General features: G+C 40.4%; 1 protein-coding gene across 1 annotated transcript in view; it reads right to left on the reverse strand.

The window, feature by feature from the left end:
- Positions 1-15,533, reverse strand: part of SGCD (sarcoglycan delta) — a 315,741-nt gene that overhangs the window by 289,042 nt on the left and 11,166 nt on the right. Inside the window, exon 2 of the mRNA XM_070414525.1 lies at positions 5,279-5,467. Coding sequence (XP_070270626.1) covers positions 5,279-5,467 — 189 coding nt within the window. The remainder of the gene's footprint in view (positions 1-5,278; positions 5,468-15,533) is intronic.

A 15,533-nucleotide genomic window follows, 5' to 3' on the forward strand; every position in this document is an offset into this window, starting at 1 on the left:
TCATGGCTCCTGGCAGCGTGACCTTGGGGGAGTGGCTGCACTTCTCGAAGCCTCTGCTTCCCCATCTGTAAAATGTGTGTACCTGGTGGGGGTTTTATGAGGATTATGTGGAAAATTATGAAGTAAGTTCTGTAGAAGTTTTTCTTAAACAAGTGGACATTCATTTTTTCCATAACCTCAAGTTCAGTGGTTTGAATTTTGTCATTTTGATGAAGGAAAGAGAAAGAGAAGTTAGTGGATCTATGAAACATGGGTATAGACAGGTACACTTTACCGAGGAACTACCATGTGTCTGACACTGACCAGATACTTGACATCCATTATTTGATTTATGTGGTCTGCACAAAGGCAACTGACACACACATGGAAGCCAACCAAATACCAGGCACTAGGTTGGGGCTACAAAGTGAAGAGAACACAATGCCTTCTCCTGAGAAGTTCCCAGGATGGTTGGGGTGCTGAAGCTGGGTCAGGCAACCTTGCTATCTATCTACTTTGCTTCAGTCCTGGGCAAAGTGAGGATTCCCAGTGAGGTGACTGCTCAGGCTCCTATTTCATCTAACAACAAATGATTTCACACTCACTGGCCTAACAGATTGTGCCACCTATTGATAGTTCCCATGCCTTTTACGTTTTGCCACTTATTAACCACTTTTACTAAATGATGACATAGATGATCAATACTATAGTATTGGGGAGGTCTTCGAGGTCAAGTTCTTTGGTCTGGGCTGCTAGAATGCATTGGCAGAAGCAGAAGCTCTCACTCGGTCAAGGCAGAGCCCCAAAGACTAAACCATAGTGTCCTAACAGGAAGATGCCTTACAGTCTTAAAGGGCACCTAGGTCAACACATTCATTTCTATACGGAGCCCCAGAAGAACAAGGTGGTGTAGTTCACGGCTGCCTCAGCATCCAGTTCCCTGACACTCATGCTGGGGCTTTCTGCACTGCCCACAATTTATCAAACTGGCTAACAGACCAGGCTCCAGAATCAGACTGCTGAGATTCCAATCTCTACTGTACCACGTTAGAGTGGTGAGACCTCAAATCAAGACGCTGAGCCTCTCTCCTGCCGTGTGAAGCTGGTCTCCTCACAGTGCCTATCTGCCTGAGGATTAGGTTAGGTGATGCTTATTAATGGCAATAGCATAGTGCCTGGCCCAAAATGAGCCTTCAATAACTGATGACGATGCTGGGAGCAAATACGCCACAGAAAGCACCTACTATGTGCCAGGCTCCATTCCAAGCACTTTGCATTCATTACCTCATTTACATTTTACATCCAACCTATGAATAGGTAGGTATTGCTATTACTCCCAGAAGATTGCAGCACAGAGAGGTTGAGAAACTTGCCAAAGTAGCAGAAAGCAAGTTTGCAGCTAGGACATCTGTCTCCGGAATCTGGGCCCTTAACCACTACGCTGTGGTGTAGGCTGGCTCGTGACTTTCTGTTGCTAACTTTTGAGTGTTCCTCTGCGTCAGAGGCTGCTGTAAATGCTTATCGTGAATTAGCTGACAGCTATCACACCAGCCTAAGACACAGATATTAGTATTAAGTTTACATTAAATGTTCACATTAACACAACAAGGTCATAAAACAGAAGGTGGAGACAGTGGGAAGACAGAAATCATCAGCTACGGGGCCAGGAGAAGTGAGATAAGAACTGAACATTCAGAAAGACCAGGAAACTACTCTAGGCAGGAAATGTCCGTGGATTCCTCAGGTGGGAAAGACATTCGTGATTGGGTGACACAGGTGGGCAATAAAGACAATGGACGATTTTGCCAGCTTCAGAGTTTAGTCAAGCCAGATCATTGTAGCAATTAGGGGGAGGGGCGCAGTGTGGTGGGAAGGCTTGGGCTTTGAAGCCAAGCACCAGTTCTTTGACTTACTCGCTGTGAATCTTTCAGGAAGTCAACCACTTCTCAGCCCTGGGTTTCCTTTTACTACCATGGAGATAATAATCCCTCATCTGTAGAGTTGTTTTGACATTTAAATGAGATATTTTAAATGCCGAGCACAGTGACCAGCACAGAACAGACACGTAATAAATGTTAGTTCCTCAGAACAGCACAGGCTGTGCTGAACTAGGATGGGCCGATTTATGGGTGTTTACAGTATAAGTAAACTGCACACTCCCCCACATGGGGGAAAACTGAGCAGAAAAGTGCAACCTTGCTCTCCTGCCTCAAAACGAACACCACAATATCCTGTTAAGAGCCCAGGAGGACAACCTCATTTTTCTTCTGACTTACATCTGGGACAAAGAAAACTTGGTTGGACGTTTGTCCAGATGGTTATAATGGAAGGAGTCTTCCAGCATACATCCTTGGGGATGGCACGGAATGCAAGCCTGACGACAGAAAATTCTGGATATCCGATCTTGGGTACATTGCCAAGTCCTCACGAACACGGTCAGATGACATCATTCTCTTGGTTCATTGTTACTCAGAGGGTTTGATGATAGAGTGAGCTTTCCCAAGTCCCACATTATTGAATACTCCAGATGTACAAAATGATCACTCTTTCCTATTGGCAACATTTTTAAATCCCTGCCGAAAACGCTGGACTGTCATCTCGTTGTTTTCCTTTGCTCCAATGTAACACTGGTTAATACCTCCTTCATTTTTAAGATCTTCACGGTCAGTACTAAATGATTATTTGTGGAATAGAATTATAATTCTAAAAGGATATGTTTTACACTGTGATGGATGGGAACATATGCTCTGAAGTTGCAGGGAAAGACCAATTTTCCGACACTTCAGCTCTATTTGCACAAATGCATTACTGTTATAAAGCACTGATTATAGCTAATAATGGCATTATTCTCACCCCAGTAAGTACTTGGTTTGGTAAAGCTCTAAGAACTCTCAACTTTGGCAATCAATTTCCTTAACTATGGGAAATAGCCTATTTCATATAGATTATTACTTTAATGTCGTATTACTCCCTAAGTTCACACACTCTCAGAATGAATTGTCACTCAATTTACATTTGCATGGACCTCTCATTATTAGGCTGGCCAGATTAAACACACTTCAAAAGCCACATTAGTATAATATCACATTTATCAGCGTTTGAGTTCATATTCACCACACTCACTCCTAAGTCTTTCAGGTTCTATAAATTAACTTCATGCCAAACTAGGTAAAAATAACAAAAATATCCCAAAATAGGGAGTTCAGGGCATATAGGAGTTTCAGCACAGCTCCAGGGGGAAGGTAAGGCATTCTATCCTGTTTTTTGGGGGTCCCATGACCCAACCATCTCACCAGCAACAACTTGGGAGAATTCCAGAATGTCTTCCAATACCTCAGCTCCCACCTCCAACCAGTACATGGTCAGATGTGTCAATGCCATCCCTTTAAATTTCTTTTGAATCTTTATTGTCCATTCTCCTACCCAGCCTTCAGGCTTCCCTTATTTAATATGGCAATTCAGAAGCTTTTCCATTTTACAAGTTTGTAAACCTCAAATCAAAACACCACACAACATGAACATCAACAATTGGCAATTACAGGCACAAAGACTTAAGAACAAGTGGTCCCAGACTTGGTCTTCAGAGCCCTAAACTCTGAGAAAATTCCCCCATTATATTGCATCCTCCCCTGAGCAAGTGTCTAGACCACAAATCCGATCACATCTCTCTAGTCTGCTTAAAACCCTTCTCTGAATTCTCTTTGTCTGTAAAGAAAGTAAGTCCAAGTTCACAAAGTGTCTGCCGCGTCTAATTCGGAAACAGAAGCTAATGTGCTCCCCTAGTCCAGAGTAAATTACCTTGAACCCCTACAATCCCATGGACACTGACCCGTATCCTCTTCCAAACTTCATGTTGCAATACCAAAGACTTTCTCTATTTTTCAAAGAATTGAACTATTTTTTCCTCAAGAAAGAAATGTGTAAAATCAAGGTAACTCTTTTTATCAGATAGTTTCCTAGCTTTAACGACAAGCATTAGAGTGAACCGTTCTGATGCCTGAAGCAGTGTCTCTGACCTTGGTTTATGGGATCCTAATTAAGTCCTAATTAAGCACCATGCAACCCTTCCATTCGTGATGAATAAAGGCACCCAGAGAAAAATGCAGCCCTTGCTCTTCTCAAAGTTCAGTCTGCATGGGAAACACATGCAAAAATTATTATCCAGAGTGATAAGTAGAATAACAGATGCAGAAAGGAGCTGAGGGGCCCCAGGAAAGGTTCCGGGAGGCAGGAAAGACAGGAAAAGCAGCTGAAGCAGAAGTTACTGCCCAGGCCAAGGAGTGTGACTGCCCATAGCATGTTAAGGATAAAAAGGACCTTGATCAATCAGAAAAGGCAAATATCCACTCTCCTATTTGGGAATGTCACACGCAAACTTGACTGTTCATTGTGTTATGGTCACTTTGCTTTATCAAATGAGAATTATTTATTTATTTATTTGTTTGTTTATTTTTGCAAATCTAATTAGACTTTTGACATCACAAGAAAGGATTCTAAGGGCAGCCGATTGGTGCCCTCTACACCCTTACGAATATATTACTTATCTTGCTAGAATGGCCAGGAAATCTCTAGGAAAAACAAAACAAAACACACCACCTCAGAATAACTTCAGAAATGATTTTGCCAAGATTTTCTTTTAATTTGAACTTCAACAAGTGAATATTCAATCAGCAGAGTAGCCCTCAGTACCAACAGCGAAATGTCTTTCAAAGCAGCATAAACAATAAGTTCTTAAAAAATGAAACATGGCTCTGTTCCTCTTATTTCCTTCTCACCCCGGTGGTGGCAAAGAGAATGCCCTCCCAAAACATCAAGGAGACTCCCGATTAACCATAGTAATGGGATACCTGGCACAAACCCTTAAAATTCTTAGATAACCCCCAAAGTCTAATTTCCTCCCGAGGTTTCAACCCTCTACCTCACAAACCCTTTCATAATCATTACTAAAATTAGGGAAAACTTAACACTTTGAATTTATCCCATATTTCCTCCTGCATCAATTACTCAAAGTGCTTGTAAACTACAGGAAACAGAATAGTTATCAGAATGAGCGAACGCATATAGGAGGCCATAAAGGAGGAGATGCCTCTAAACTGGATAACCGGCCCCCAAGGAACTGAGAGGAGATAGAAGTCCATCTTCCCGTGTCATTTGAACAAAAAAAAAATTTTTTTTAACCAAGACACTAGGTTGCCGGGCATTTTTAATCCTATGATCACTGCTTTTCTATGTTCCTCCTCACCCCACAGGTCCCTCCCCCACAAGGAGAGGTAAAGAAACTTGGGTGGTTTTTACTTACGATTGTGAAGTTCATGACTTTGAGAATCCAGATGGTCATGGCCAAGTTCACCAGTATTAAAATCATCAGCAGCAGGACAAAGAAATACAGGCATCTTTTCCGCCAGCCGTAAATCCCCACTTTGTACACCTGTGGCCCCCCGGAGCTGGGCATGGTGCTCCGGTGGTGTGTGTACTGTTCCTGAGGCATCTGAAATAAACGAAGTGGGACAGAAGCACTCACGTTAAACTGCTGAGAGGGGGAAAGAAAAAAAAGAAAGGCAAAAAAATCAACTGATGGAGAGATATGGCTGGCTGCTGTCCGTACATTTCTACCCTCTGGACAAAAGTGGCTCCTCTGCACAGTCGCTTCAGCCCTCTCTGTTCACACAGCCATCTCTCATGATGTGTGTAACCTTCCATATACACATGTATCCTGGGAGGGAAGGGACCCCAGGAAGCCATTCGAAAGGTCTCTTAGAATCCAACATCTTTATGAGGGAGACACCCAAGATCTATTAAAGTCTTAGAAGTAAATTTGGAATTTGTCTGAGGCAATGAAATCACCCCAGCAGTTTACTGCAGTGCTATAATAACAACATTCAGGCAATTTATTTGGGGGATAATGACCTAAAATGCAATCATTCTTTTTTTTAAAGTATTTTTTTATTGATTTCAGAGAGGAAGGGAGAGGGAGAGAGAGATAGAAACATCAATTGGCTGCCTCCAGCACAGTCCCTACTGAGGGTTGAGTCTGCAACCCCGGCATGTGCCCTTGACTGGAATCAAACCCAGGACTCGGCTGACACTATCCACTGAGCCAAACCAGCTAGGGCTCAAATGCAATCATTCTTAATTGCCAGAAAGTCAGTGGCAAAAGTAACAATTTTGATCATCCCCCTATTCCAAAGTTCAAAGGAGTGTTGATGGGCACTCAGATTAAACCTCACCTGACTCAGGAATAGTTAACAATATGTAATAGCCTGGGCTTACATGCTTCCCTTGACAGAGAACTCACTACCATTAAATTTAGTCTTTATGAGTCAGACAATTCTAATTGGCATCAATCAACTCATTTATTTAATAAACAGAAAGGAGGTTCAAAGTCAAAGAAAGTGTAAGCATGTCTTCCAGGAGCTTGCAGGCTAATGGAAGAAATGAACTAGTTAAACAGTGATCACAGTAGAGTGAGATAAGTCAGAACAATATTTGCCAATAGTAAGTAATATGCCAACCTCCTTTAAAGTAAGGATGCTTTCCCAAATCCCTGCTGTCGACACAAATTAGGTACCAACACAAATCTGAGTAAAATGATCACTTCCATAAAATTATAAAACCACACCAAAATTTAAAATTAAATCCAAACAAAGCTACCACATGTATCATTCAAAATGGGAAAGAACTGACTACTACAAAGGAAGGTGATTTGCTAAAACTAAAGTGCATAGTGTGGTACCACAGACTTCAGCGCAGCGTCTGATGAGCATATCATCCCTCCTCGGCCATGAACCATGTAACAACAGGGCCTCTACTGAGTTTCTCCGTTCAAATTACCACACAACCTTTACTTGGGGATTTTTACTCCATTTGGTCCTCAGGTAGGCACACTTCATTCCCTAAGAATAAGACCCACCTCTGTTTATTTTCATCTTACTCAATGGCAATTAAATTAGTGACATGAGATACCAGAGTGACCAAGTGTACTTTGATGACAAAGTGTGGGCCCCAAAATCACATCCTTGGTTATTAGGTCATTTTCCAGGTAGTTCAGAATATGATTACTTTATGGTTTTCAGATAATCATTAAAATGGATGTGTAAAATCACCCCCTCCACACTCCCCCCCAGAACTCAAGGCCTTGAGGCATTCCACTTAAAAAACCAAGCGAATTCTTACTTAGAGTTACTAGAGGTCTCTATGATGTCTGTCTCATTTCTGAACATGACCCTAAGAGTGAAACCAGGCCCTAGTATGAGGATATGTTTAAGTACATGTGCCTGGAATGAATAAGTGAAGAAATAAATGTATAAATGATGAATGAATGAATGATTTCCCATCCACTATGACATCTGCTGCTGTTTGGGGGTGCACAAAAGTTGAAGCCAAACACCAGGGAAGTTCTTATTTGTATCTTTGCAAACTTCTACTGGAGGTTCCCAAAGCACTGGTTTCCCAACTCAGCTGTGAGGTTCATGCTGCAAGAAAATCTCTATTTAGTAACTCAGCTCCTTACAATTCTCTAGGTCAGGGCTGTATTGCAACAACATAGGAACACAAAGTCATCACTTACTGGCCCTTTTACAAAGTTCAATTAGAAGAGAAAAAAAGATGCCATATCAGTCTGAAGGAAACTAAGCCTTGATTTTCTATGAAATTATATTCTGTAAGTTAAGGAGATGATCACAGAATCTTGGAACCATATCTGAAATGTTCTTTGATTCCAACCAACTAGTTTTATGAATAACCTGGTTTAAGACTAGAGAAGCTGACCCACTTGTGCATGGCTACAGGGTATGTGGCAGGAGAAGGACAAGAATAGCAGTCCCTGATTCTTGTGGGTACGATGAACAGCAAGGAGTTCTTCACACATGAGTGTCCAGGAGCTAGAGATATCGCCCCACACCAGCTGTCTTTCCTCTGACATTCGCCCCAACCAATGAGAGCATTACATAGCTTAGCTGTAGAACAGAAATGCCATGTTCAATAAATATCTATAAGAGACTGGGGAGATGGATAGCACACTTTTACATTTTCTTTCATACACAGGTTGTTAGAACTTGTCAGAATTCAGTCATTATTTCCACTATGGGTTCTAAATCCTGATGCCCATCAGAGACCTCTGAGGAGCTATTCAAAAATCTCTATGCTCAGGTCAATTAAATAACAGTCACAATGGTAGGACCCAGGCGTCAGCATTTTTAAAAGTTCCCAAATGATCCTAACGTGTAGACAAGGTTGCTTACCACTGGTGTAGAATAATGTCTTTCAATGCAGTAGGATTCTAAAGAAACTTGGAACAAATTCAAATTCTGAGCTCTTTGATGGAATTAAAGCTTCCTAGGTCATTTCAAACATTTGGGACAACTTTTCTAAAAGAATAAAAAATAAATAAAAAAGGGGCTTCTTTTTTTCCCCCCATAGTACAACCATTTTGAGACAAAAATCTTGAAACAAACTCTAATCTAGCACATAAAACAGGAAGAGAGCAAGAATGAGGGCTGAACCACTCTTGAGGCACCTCTGCAGAACCCTTGGACTCCTAGAAACCACTGACTTTGCCCGACATGTTTATTGACTTGCTGAGTTGCTCAAAGGCCAGAAGGGAAATTAGTTCCCTTTCAAGTCACTTAGCAAATTATAAGCTGAGCAGGGATCAGAACTCAGGTTCTGATGCCTGATGTGGTGGCCTTTTCTATCCCTTAAGGGCTCCTCTATCTCCACCACACCCCTTGCCCAGTTTCATGAGCTAAATGAAACAACAAACTCCAATCTGCAACTCTGTAATTAAAAAAAGATAGATTGATAGATCACTCGACCGATCAATAGGTTATGGAACAGGGAAGGGAGTGAGCAATTTTCTAGGAATGACTGCAATAGGGAGCCTTGCCAGGGAAGCATACTGTAATGGAAACATCTGTTGTCAATAACCCTGCCTGGAAAGGGACAATTTAGATATGCTGAGTACATTAATTTTTCTAGTAAAAAAAGCACACACAACATGTTGTAATGTTAAAAACATAAGAGGAAAGACGATCTCCAATCCGTGTTTCTCTTTGATTCACAAGAAGTTTGCTGTCCAGAGAATGAAGTTGAAGTTTCAGGTCCTCCCTTGCTCAGGCCCTTCCTTGGCCCTGGGAGGGGCAGATAATAATGCATTGCCAGCATCATACATTCTTTTTTTTTTGTTAATTCTCACCCGAGGATACTATTTTCCATTCATTTTTTTAAGAGAGAATGAAAGAGAAGGAGAGGAGAGGGAGGGGAAGAGGAGAGACAGAAAGAGAGAAGGGGAGAGAAAGGGAGACAGAGAGAGAGAAATACTGATATGAGAGCCAAACCGGCTACAGTGGACCCTGCCTTCTTCAGCTTCCCTTTATGTTGCCTGACTTTGGAGGAATTACATGCATTTTGGAGGTCTAACTAACAGGAAATTAAATCAGGGGTGCTGTGGTATATATGTATATGGTTTACAGGCACTTCCCTGTAGAAGTGCATTATTGCTAGCTCCCTGGTGTAGAAATGTCTTCCAGGAATTATTTCACCCTTGGTGTCAACTCACCAAGCATGGTGTCATGAAGGTGCAGGACCAAAAGACACATTGCGATGTAAACATCTCCTATAGTGGCCAGCTCCAGAAATAGGCAGGTAGTGGAGAAGTCAAAAGCTAGTTTGACATTTTTTCTATCATCAGATATGAAAAATTTCAAATGTAGGATTCAATCTTCATTGACACCTAGTCAAAACAGAAATTCTCTCCTATCAAGGATATACTCAATTCAGCATATATAATTATAAATGCACCACACCATTTTTCTTTTTTTTTCTTTATGGGACACAGAAAATAGAATTATTCAGAATTCTTGTGTTTGTAGTTATGTGCACTGTGCCTCTGTCTTTTGTATGTAAATTTGAGTGCCTTATGCATCACGACCATCTACATTTTAAAAAGGAAGTTCTATCGAAATTACCAATTTCAATAAACAATGATCTTTTCCATTGTCTGTACCAAATGTGATAGTGCCAAATAGTTGTCATATGAAGACACTAAGCGACCAAAAACTGTAGAAAAAGTATGTCAGACAGTTAATTATTAATGTTATTTTTCTGGATTTTATGATATGCCATCTTCTATAATTAATAATTTAAATTTCTTTCCCATTCCAAATAAATATTCATGTGTTTAACTTAAGATTGTACTTCTAATTCTTTAGGTTTCTTTCCCCTTAAAACGGCCCCATATGTTGTTTAAGCTTCAGACCTCACAAAACTTGGATCCCCCTCTGGTCCCTCCCACAAGGGACCCCAAGCATACACGGAAACCTCAGTGTAATAACACGACTGCACAGCACTGCTTAGCTGAGCTCCATGGGAGATACAATTACCTATGTTCCACTACGAGTGCTTTTCAGACTTTGGAATGTATACGCAACACTCCAGGGTATTGATTAAATGCAGACTCCCAGGCATCATACCAAAAGATTCTAATTTAGTAAGTCTGGGTGCATCTCAGAAACCTGTATTTTTAACAAGCACCAGAAGTGATCCTGATAATAATGGCCCAGACACCACGCTTCCAGAACACGAATTTAGATCCATTACAGAAAAGTACCCTGGCCCATTTTTGCCTGTACTACTGTTATTTTTCACTGGGTGACCCATCTTCTTCCCATATATACTTGACCATCTTTCACATTTGTGCTGCATTCCTACCCTGGAGTTTTCATTTCCATCCTCCCCCTTCAGCAATATATTGACTATTATGCTCTTTGTAGCCTTTGGTGTCTTGGCTTTTTCAATGTGAACAGATCTTTTCTGCCATTAAAAAGATCTTAACTTACCTTTATTACCCTCTCTACCTCTTACTTACTTTTACTCTCATTGATGCCCAGGGTTCCAGGATCCTTGGTAATCTCTAAAAATTTCATATTCTCATCCATCCACTGAAATGGAGCATTCAAAAATCACTAGTGATGTCCCTGATCAGAATTCAATGGACTTTTCTTAATGCCCATTTTCCTTGGACTTTGTGAAGTTTTGGACTTTGCCAACTTCTCCCTTTCATCTGGAAGGTTTGTCCTTAGGCATTGATGACAATGCAGGTCCATGGTTTCCTTTTTATTTCAGTGATCACTGTCTGTCTTTCCAACCTCTCCCCTCTGCTTCTTTCTTCCAAGTTCAATTAAGAATCAGTGTTATCTCTCACCTCAGAGACAATGTTGAGGGCTATGCTTGCACTGTGTGCTTCTATGATAACGAAATTCAACTTACAATTTGAATTCTCCTTTCCATCTCAAATTGGACCTGTCTAAATATCTTTCATCCATATACTCCCTCATCAAATAATTACTGATCATTGATCAAATTCTATTTATTGGGCAAAGAGTCTCAAGATACCACAAATAATAAGAATTACACTGCATTTATGAAGCTCACAACCTGGGCAGTGGGGGAGAATTAATACTAAATGCATAAAGAGACCAAATGAATGCTGTGAAATGCTTTCACTGAAATATATCTGATAATGTTAAAGAGAACATCAGAGGATGAAAGATATTTTATAGACTCATCAACAGAGAACTCTCCGAGGATGTAACATTTAAGCTGAGACTTGAAGGATAAGAAAAAGACATTGAGGTGAAGGCTGGGATAAAAACAAATTCCAGACAGAGGAAATAAAGCAAAGTCCCCATTGTGGACAAGGTCTGTGTTACTGTCTGTGGTGAGTAAAGTAGAAACAGGCATGAGATGAGGCCGAAAAAGTTGGCTTGGAGCCAGATGATGCTGGAGCCAGGTCATGCTGGACCTTCGAGACCAGAGTACAAAGACAGATGTTCTTGAAAAGTCTATGAAATCCCTGGCAGAATTTGAAACAAGGGAGTGATAATCTGATTTATAATAGTAGCAGTGCCTAGACCAGAATAGGTGAGGAATAAATATCTGTTGTTTGATGGCATTCAATAGATTTTCTGTCCTCTACACCGATCATACATTAAAACACTCCCAAAAGTTGAAAAATTTGGCAAAATGATTCTCAACCAGTATAACATGCCCTCATTAGGAGGCTTACTTGCATTTGTGGGGGTGTATCAGGCATGTGAATTTTAAAAAGGAGTCCATCTACCCAAACACAGCCTTTTCTTGAGAATGATAAGATAGAAAGTGCTTTCTGTCAGACTTTGGGAATAATTTTACATTGTTACCTACCATATTTTACAGTCATATGTGTCATCTCTCTGAATATATCCTAAAACCTTCTAAGTATTTAGAACTTCTCTGAACACCAGGAGCACCTAAAAATGGTATGTATGAATATCTATCTATCTATCTATCATCTATCTATATTCTATCTGTCTACCTATCAACCTGTATTAACATACACTTGTTCAATGAATGAATAAAAATCAGGCCATTGCTGAACAGCAAAGCATATAATCCAGCAATAAGTAAACAGCTGTGAGATCAGAAGCAAAGGAATGAAAGCTCACATAACTCTCTTTCTAAAGGCACATGTAATTATACCGATGCTAAGGCTTAAATCCAAAGCATTACTCTACTCTTTCATGAGGTTATTTTCAGCGTTCACCTGTTTATCAACAAATCCAGTTGACTTAAAGATAATGTTTCTCACACACAAAATGCAATAGGATTATATTTTTCAAAGAAGGAATATAGTGAAACTTACTGTTGCTTTGCCATTAAGTAGGGAACAAATACCAATATTTCAAGTCAATTTCATAATAAACCCCACCTATAACAACAAGCTAAATAAATAGTTGCCAAATATAATAGACTAGAGGCCTGGCGCACAAAATTTGTGCACAAGTAGGGTCCCAAGGCCTGGCCAGTGATCAGGGCCAATCGGGGCCTTCCGACTACCAGCCGGGGCCTTCCTTCATTCTACGCCGACCCCTGGTGGTTAGCACACGTCATAGTGAGCAATCCAACTCCCAGTCTCCCGGTCAAACTCCTGAGGAGACAATTTGCATATTAGGCTTTTATATATATAGATGTGAGGTTTCCAAAAGAAAGTCATTCTGGATGGGTGTATTATTAAAATATGATTTTGAGAGCCATAAATTCATTCAAATGTTCAAACCTGGGATCACATACCATTATGGAATCAAGGCTTGATGCTAGCTTAATGTGAGAGCTTCCAGGAGAAGACCCATTCTGATAAACTGGACTTGTGAAGAACCTCCTCTTAGGCTGTGTGACCTTGTTTCATCTCAGCCACTGCAGCCACCACCAACCCCTTAGTGACTTTCTGATGCCCATGCAAGTTTTTCCTCATCAATGCCCAACATCTGTCATAGGAGCCACCAGAGGGATCTGCAGAAATCTCATGATCATGTGAAGTCCTCACCAGAATCCTTGAATTAGGCCCAGCCTCAGTGGTCCCTGACCCTGTGGCTGTTGCTCCTCTAATGAAGGAAGCTACATCATACATCTAGCTTAAGGCTCACCTACACTGAGCTTCAAAACGATGAGCACCACGTCTTTGACCAGTCTTTGAAATCCTAATGCAGAAACTGGCCTGATCTTACTTAATCATCACATATTTTTATACAGTGCTGACTTCCCTTCCTCGGGCTGGTTGGTACCAAATAGCTACTAGAAAACCTTGTATTGCTCTTTTCCCTACATTTCACCAGTTGATGTAAAAATGATGGAAGGTCTTTGGCAGAAACATACACAGCTGTGATACTTTGTGCGGCTGAGCACACATGCTAGAATAATACTGTTAGAAGCCATCCCTTTGTGTCTGCACTCAGTGTTTTTGTTTCTGCATTGTTCTTCTTCAGGACAACGAATGTTTTCCTTTTATTCATCCCAAATAAAAGAGATATCTGGAAAATAGTTCCAGTGTCTGTATTATCAACCTTCTGTACAAGAATGTGTTATGTTTTGAGGGATGATTAAAAAGTACTCAGTATACTTCTAAACACACATCAAGGCCATCAAGTTTCCTGATGATGTTTCTTTGGGGTGTGTAATATTGTTTGGGCCATGTTCCACTCTTCTAATTGGGTAGAGCTGAAGCAAGGAAGCACTGACAGGCATTTGACTAATGCTTGCTTGCCTCTTTTACCCATCAGGCTTCCCAATCTTGTCCCATAAGGGAAGTTATGGGAGTGCCAATGAGTGTAATTCTATGTACAGTTACATAGTAACATGACAGAGCGCCTGGCCTTCAAGGAAATCTCCAATCTTTCAGCAGAAAAAAAAAATATTTTTGATAACTACCACGTGCCAGGTACCATAGTAGATCCTGGAGATACTTATGTCTTCCCATGGATGAGTAGGATATTTCTACCCTCATCAAGCCTGTGTTTAATGGAAGAGATGGACAATAAACATATAAATAGAAGAAACAATTAGAACTAAAGTGAGGTATCAGGAAGGAAACGAAGAAGGTTTTGTGACAGAAAACGGAGGGCAACCCACTCTGGTCACAGAAGGCCATTCTGACCAAGTGACAATTTAGGTGAGGCCTAGGGGTGGAATGAGTTTTCCAGCAGAGGACAGACACAGCAAGCATTTGGCCTTAAAATCATGCTCAGGTTAAGCAGGGTGGCTGGCAGGGTTGGCTTTGAATAAGTCCAGAGGAAAGGGTACAAGATGAGTTTGTAGAGAGGCTGCAGATCAATTATACCAAACCTTATAAGTGATGGTAAGGAGTGAAGAATTAATACTGCCAGACTAATAATAACTACGTACCTTATTTAGAAATAAGACATGTGATACCAATCAAGTGAGCTAGAGTTTACTAATGATGACGATGACGTATGTTAAAATTTCCAACGCATTTAAAAGTAAGTATGAATTAGATCACTGTATATGATTGAAACCAGTTCACATAAATACCAGGCACAAGTTCCTTCACAGGGTCATTACAGTTTCTAGAGTTTGTTGTGGAGTCTGAGTCACTTTGGATTGTCTTGGCATGTGAATAGTCTTCCACTAGCCATGTTAATTTTGAGGTCTTTGATTTAAAACTATCTGCCTTCAAGAGTTGTTTTCATTCAGCCAGCCATATAAAGCATTAGTCTTGGATTGCTGATGTTTGGCACAATTTATACAATTGTAACAAACTCAATACTTGTAGTTTTGATAGAATAATCAACATCCGTTTTGTAAAATTCAGAAAGAAAAGTAAATGCCAGTTTATGGGAAATGATCCAGAAATGGCATGTTCTATTTAAACAAATATTGGGATTTAAAAGTTAGCTATTTCTCATTTTATTTTGCCAATAATTTTTATATGCAAGTGTTGAAGAATTTTCACTGAAAAAATTAGGCAAGTGCATGTATTTAAAAAACTGAAGAGCATATAGTTAAGAACATTCCTTTTTCATTCACACGTTAAACCCTCCTCCCTAAAGGCAACTATCACCAGCTTTTTTCGTATCCTTACAGAAATGCTAAGTACACACATTGGCCTTATTCAATATATACATTCAGTGCATACACACATGTTTACATTTTCCTTTTTTACACCAAACAAGAGCATATTATATGCTCTTTATTGTTCCAAATCTAACTTGGCCCACTTAATA

The sequence above is a fragment of the Myotis yumanensis genome, unplaced genomic scaffold, assembly GCF_028538775.1.
Source record: "Myotis yumanensis isolate MYYU_CA2020_CCGP unplaced genomic scaffold, mMyoYum1.0.hap1 SCAF_5, whole genome shotgun sequence".
Taxonomy (NCBI): domain Eukaryota; kingdom Metazoa; phylum Chordata; class Mammalia; order Chiroptera; family Vespertilionidae; genus Myotis; species Myotis yumanensis.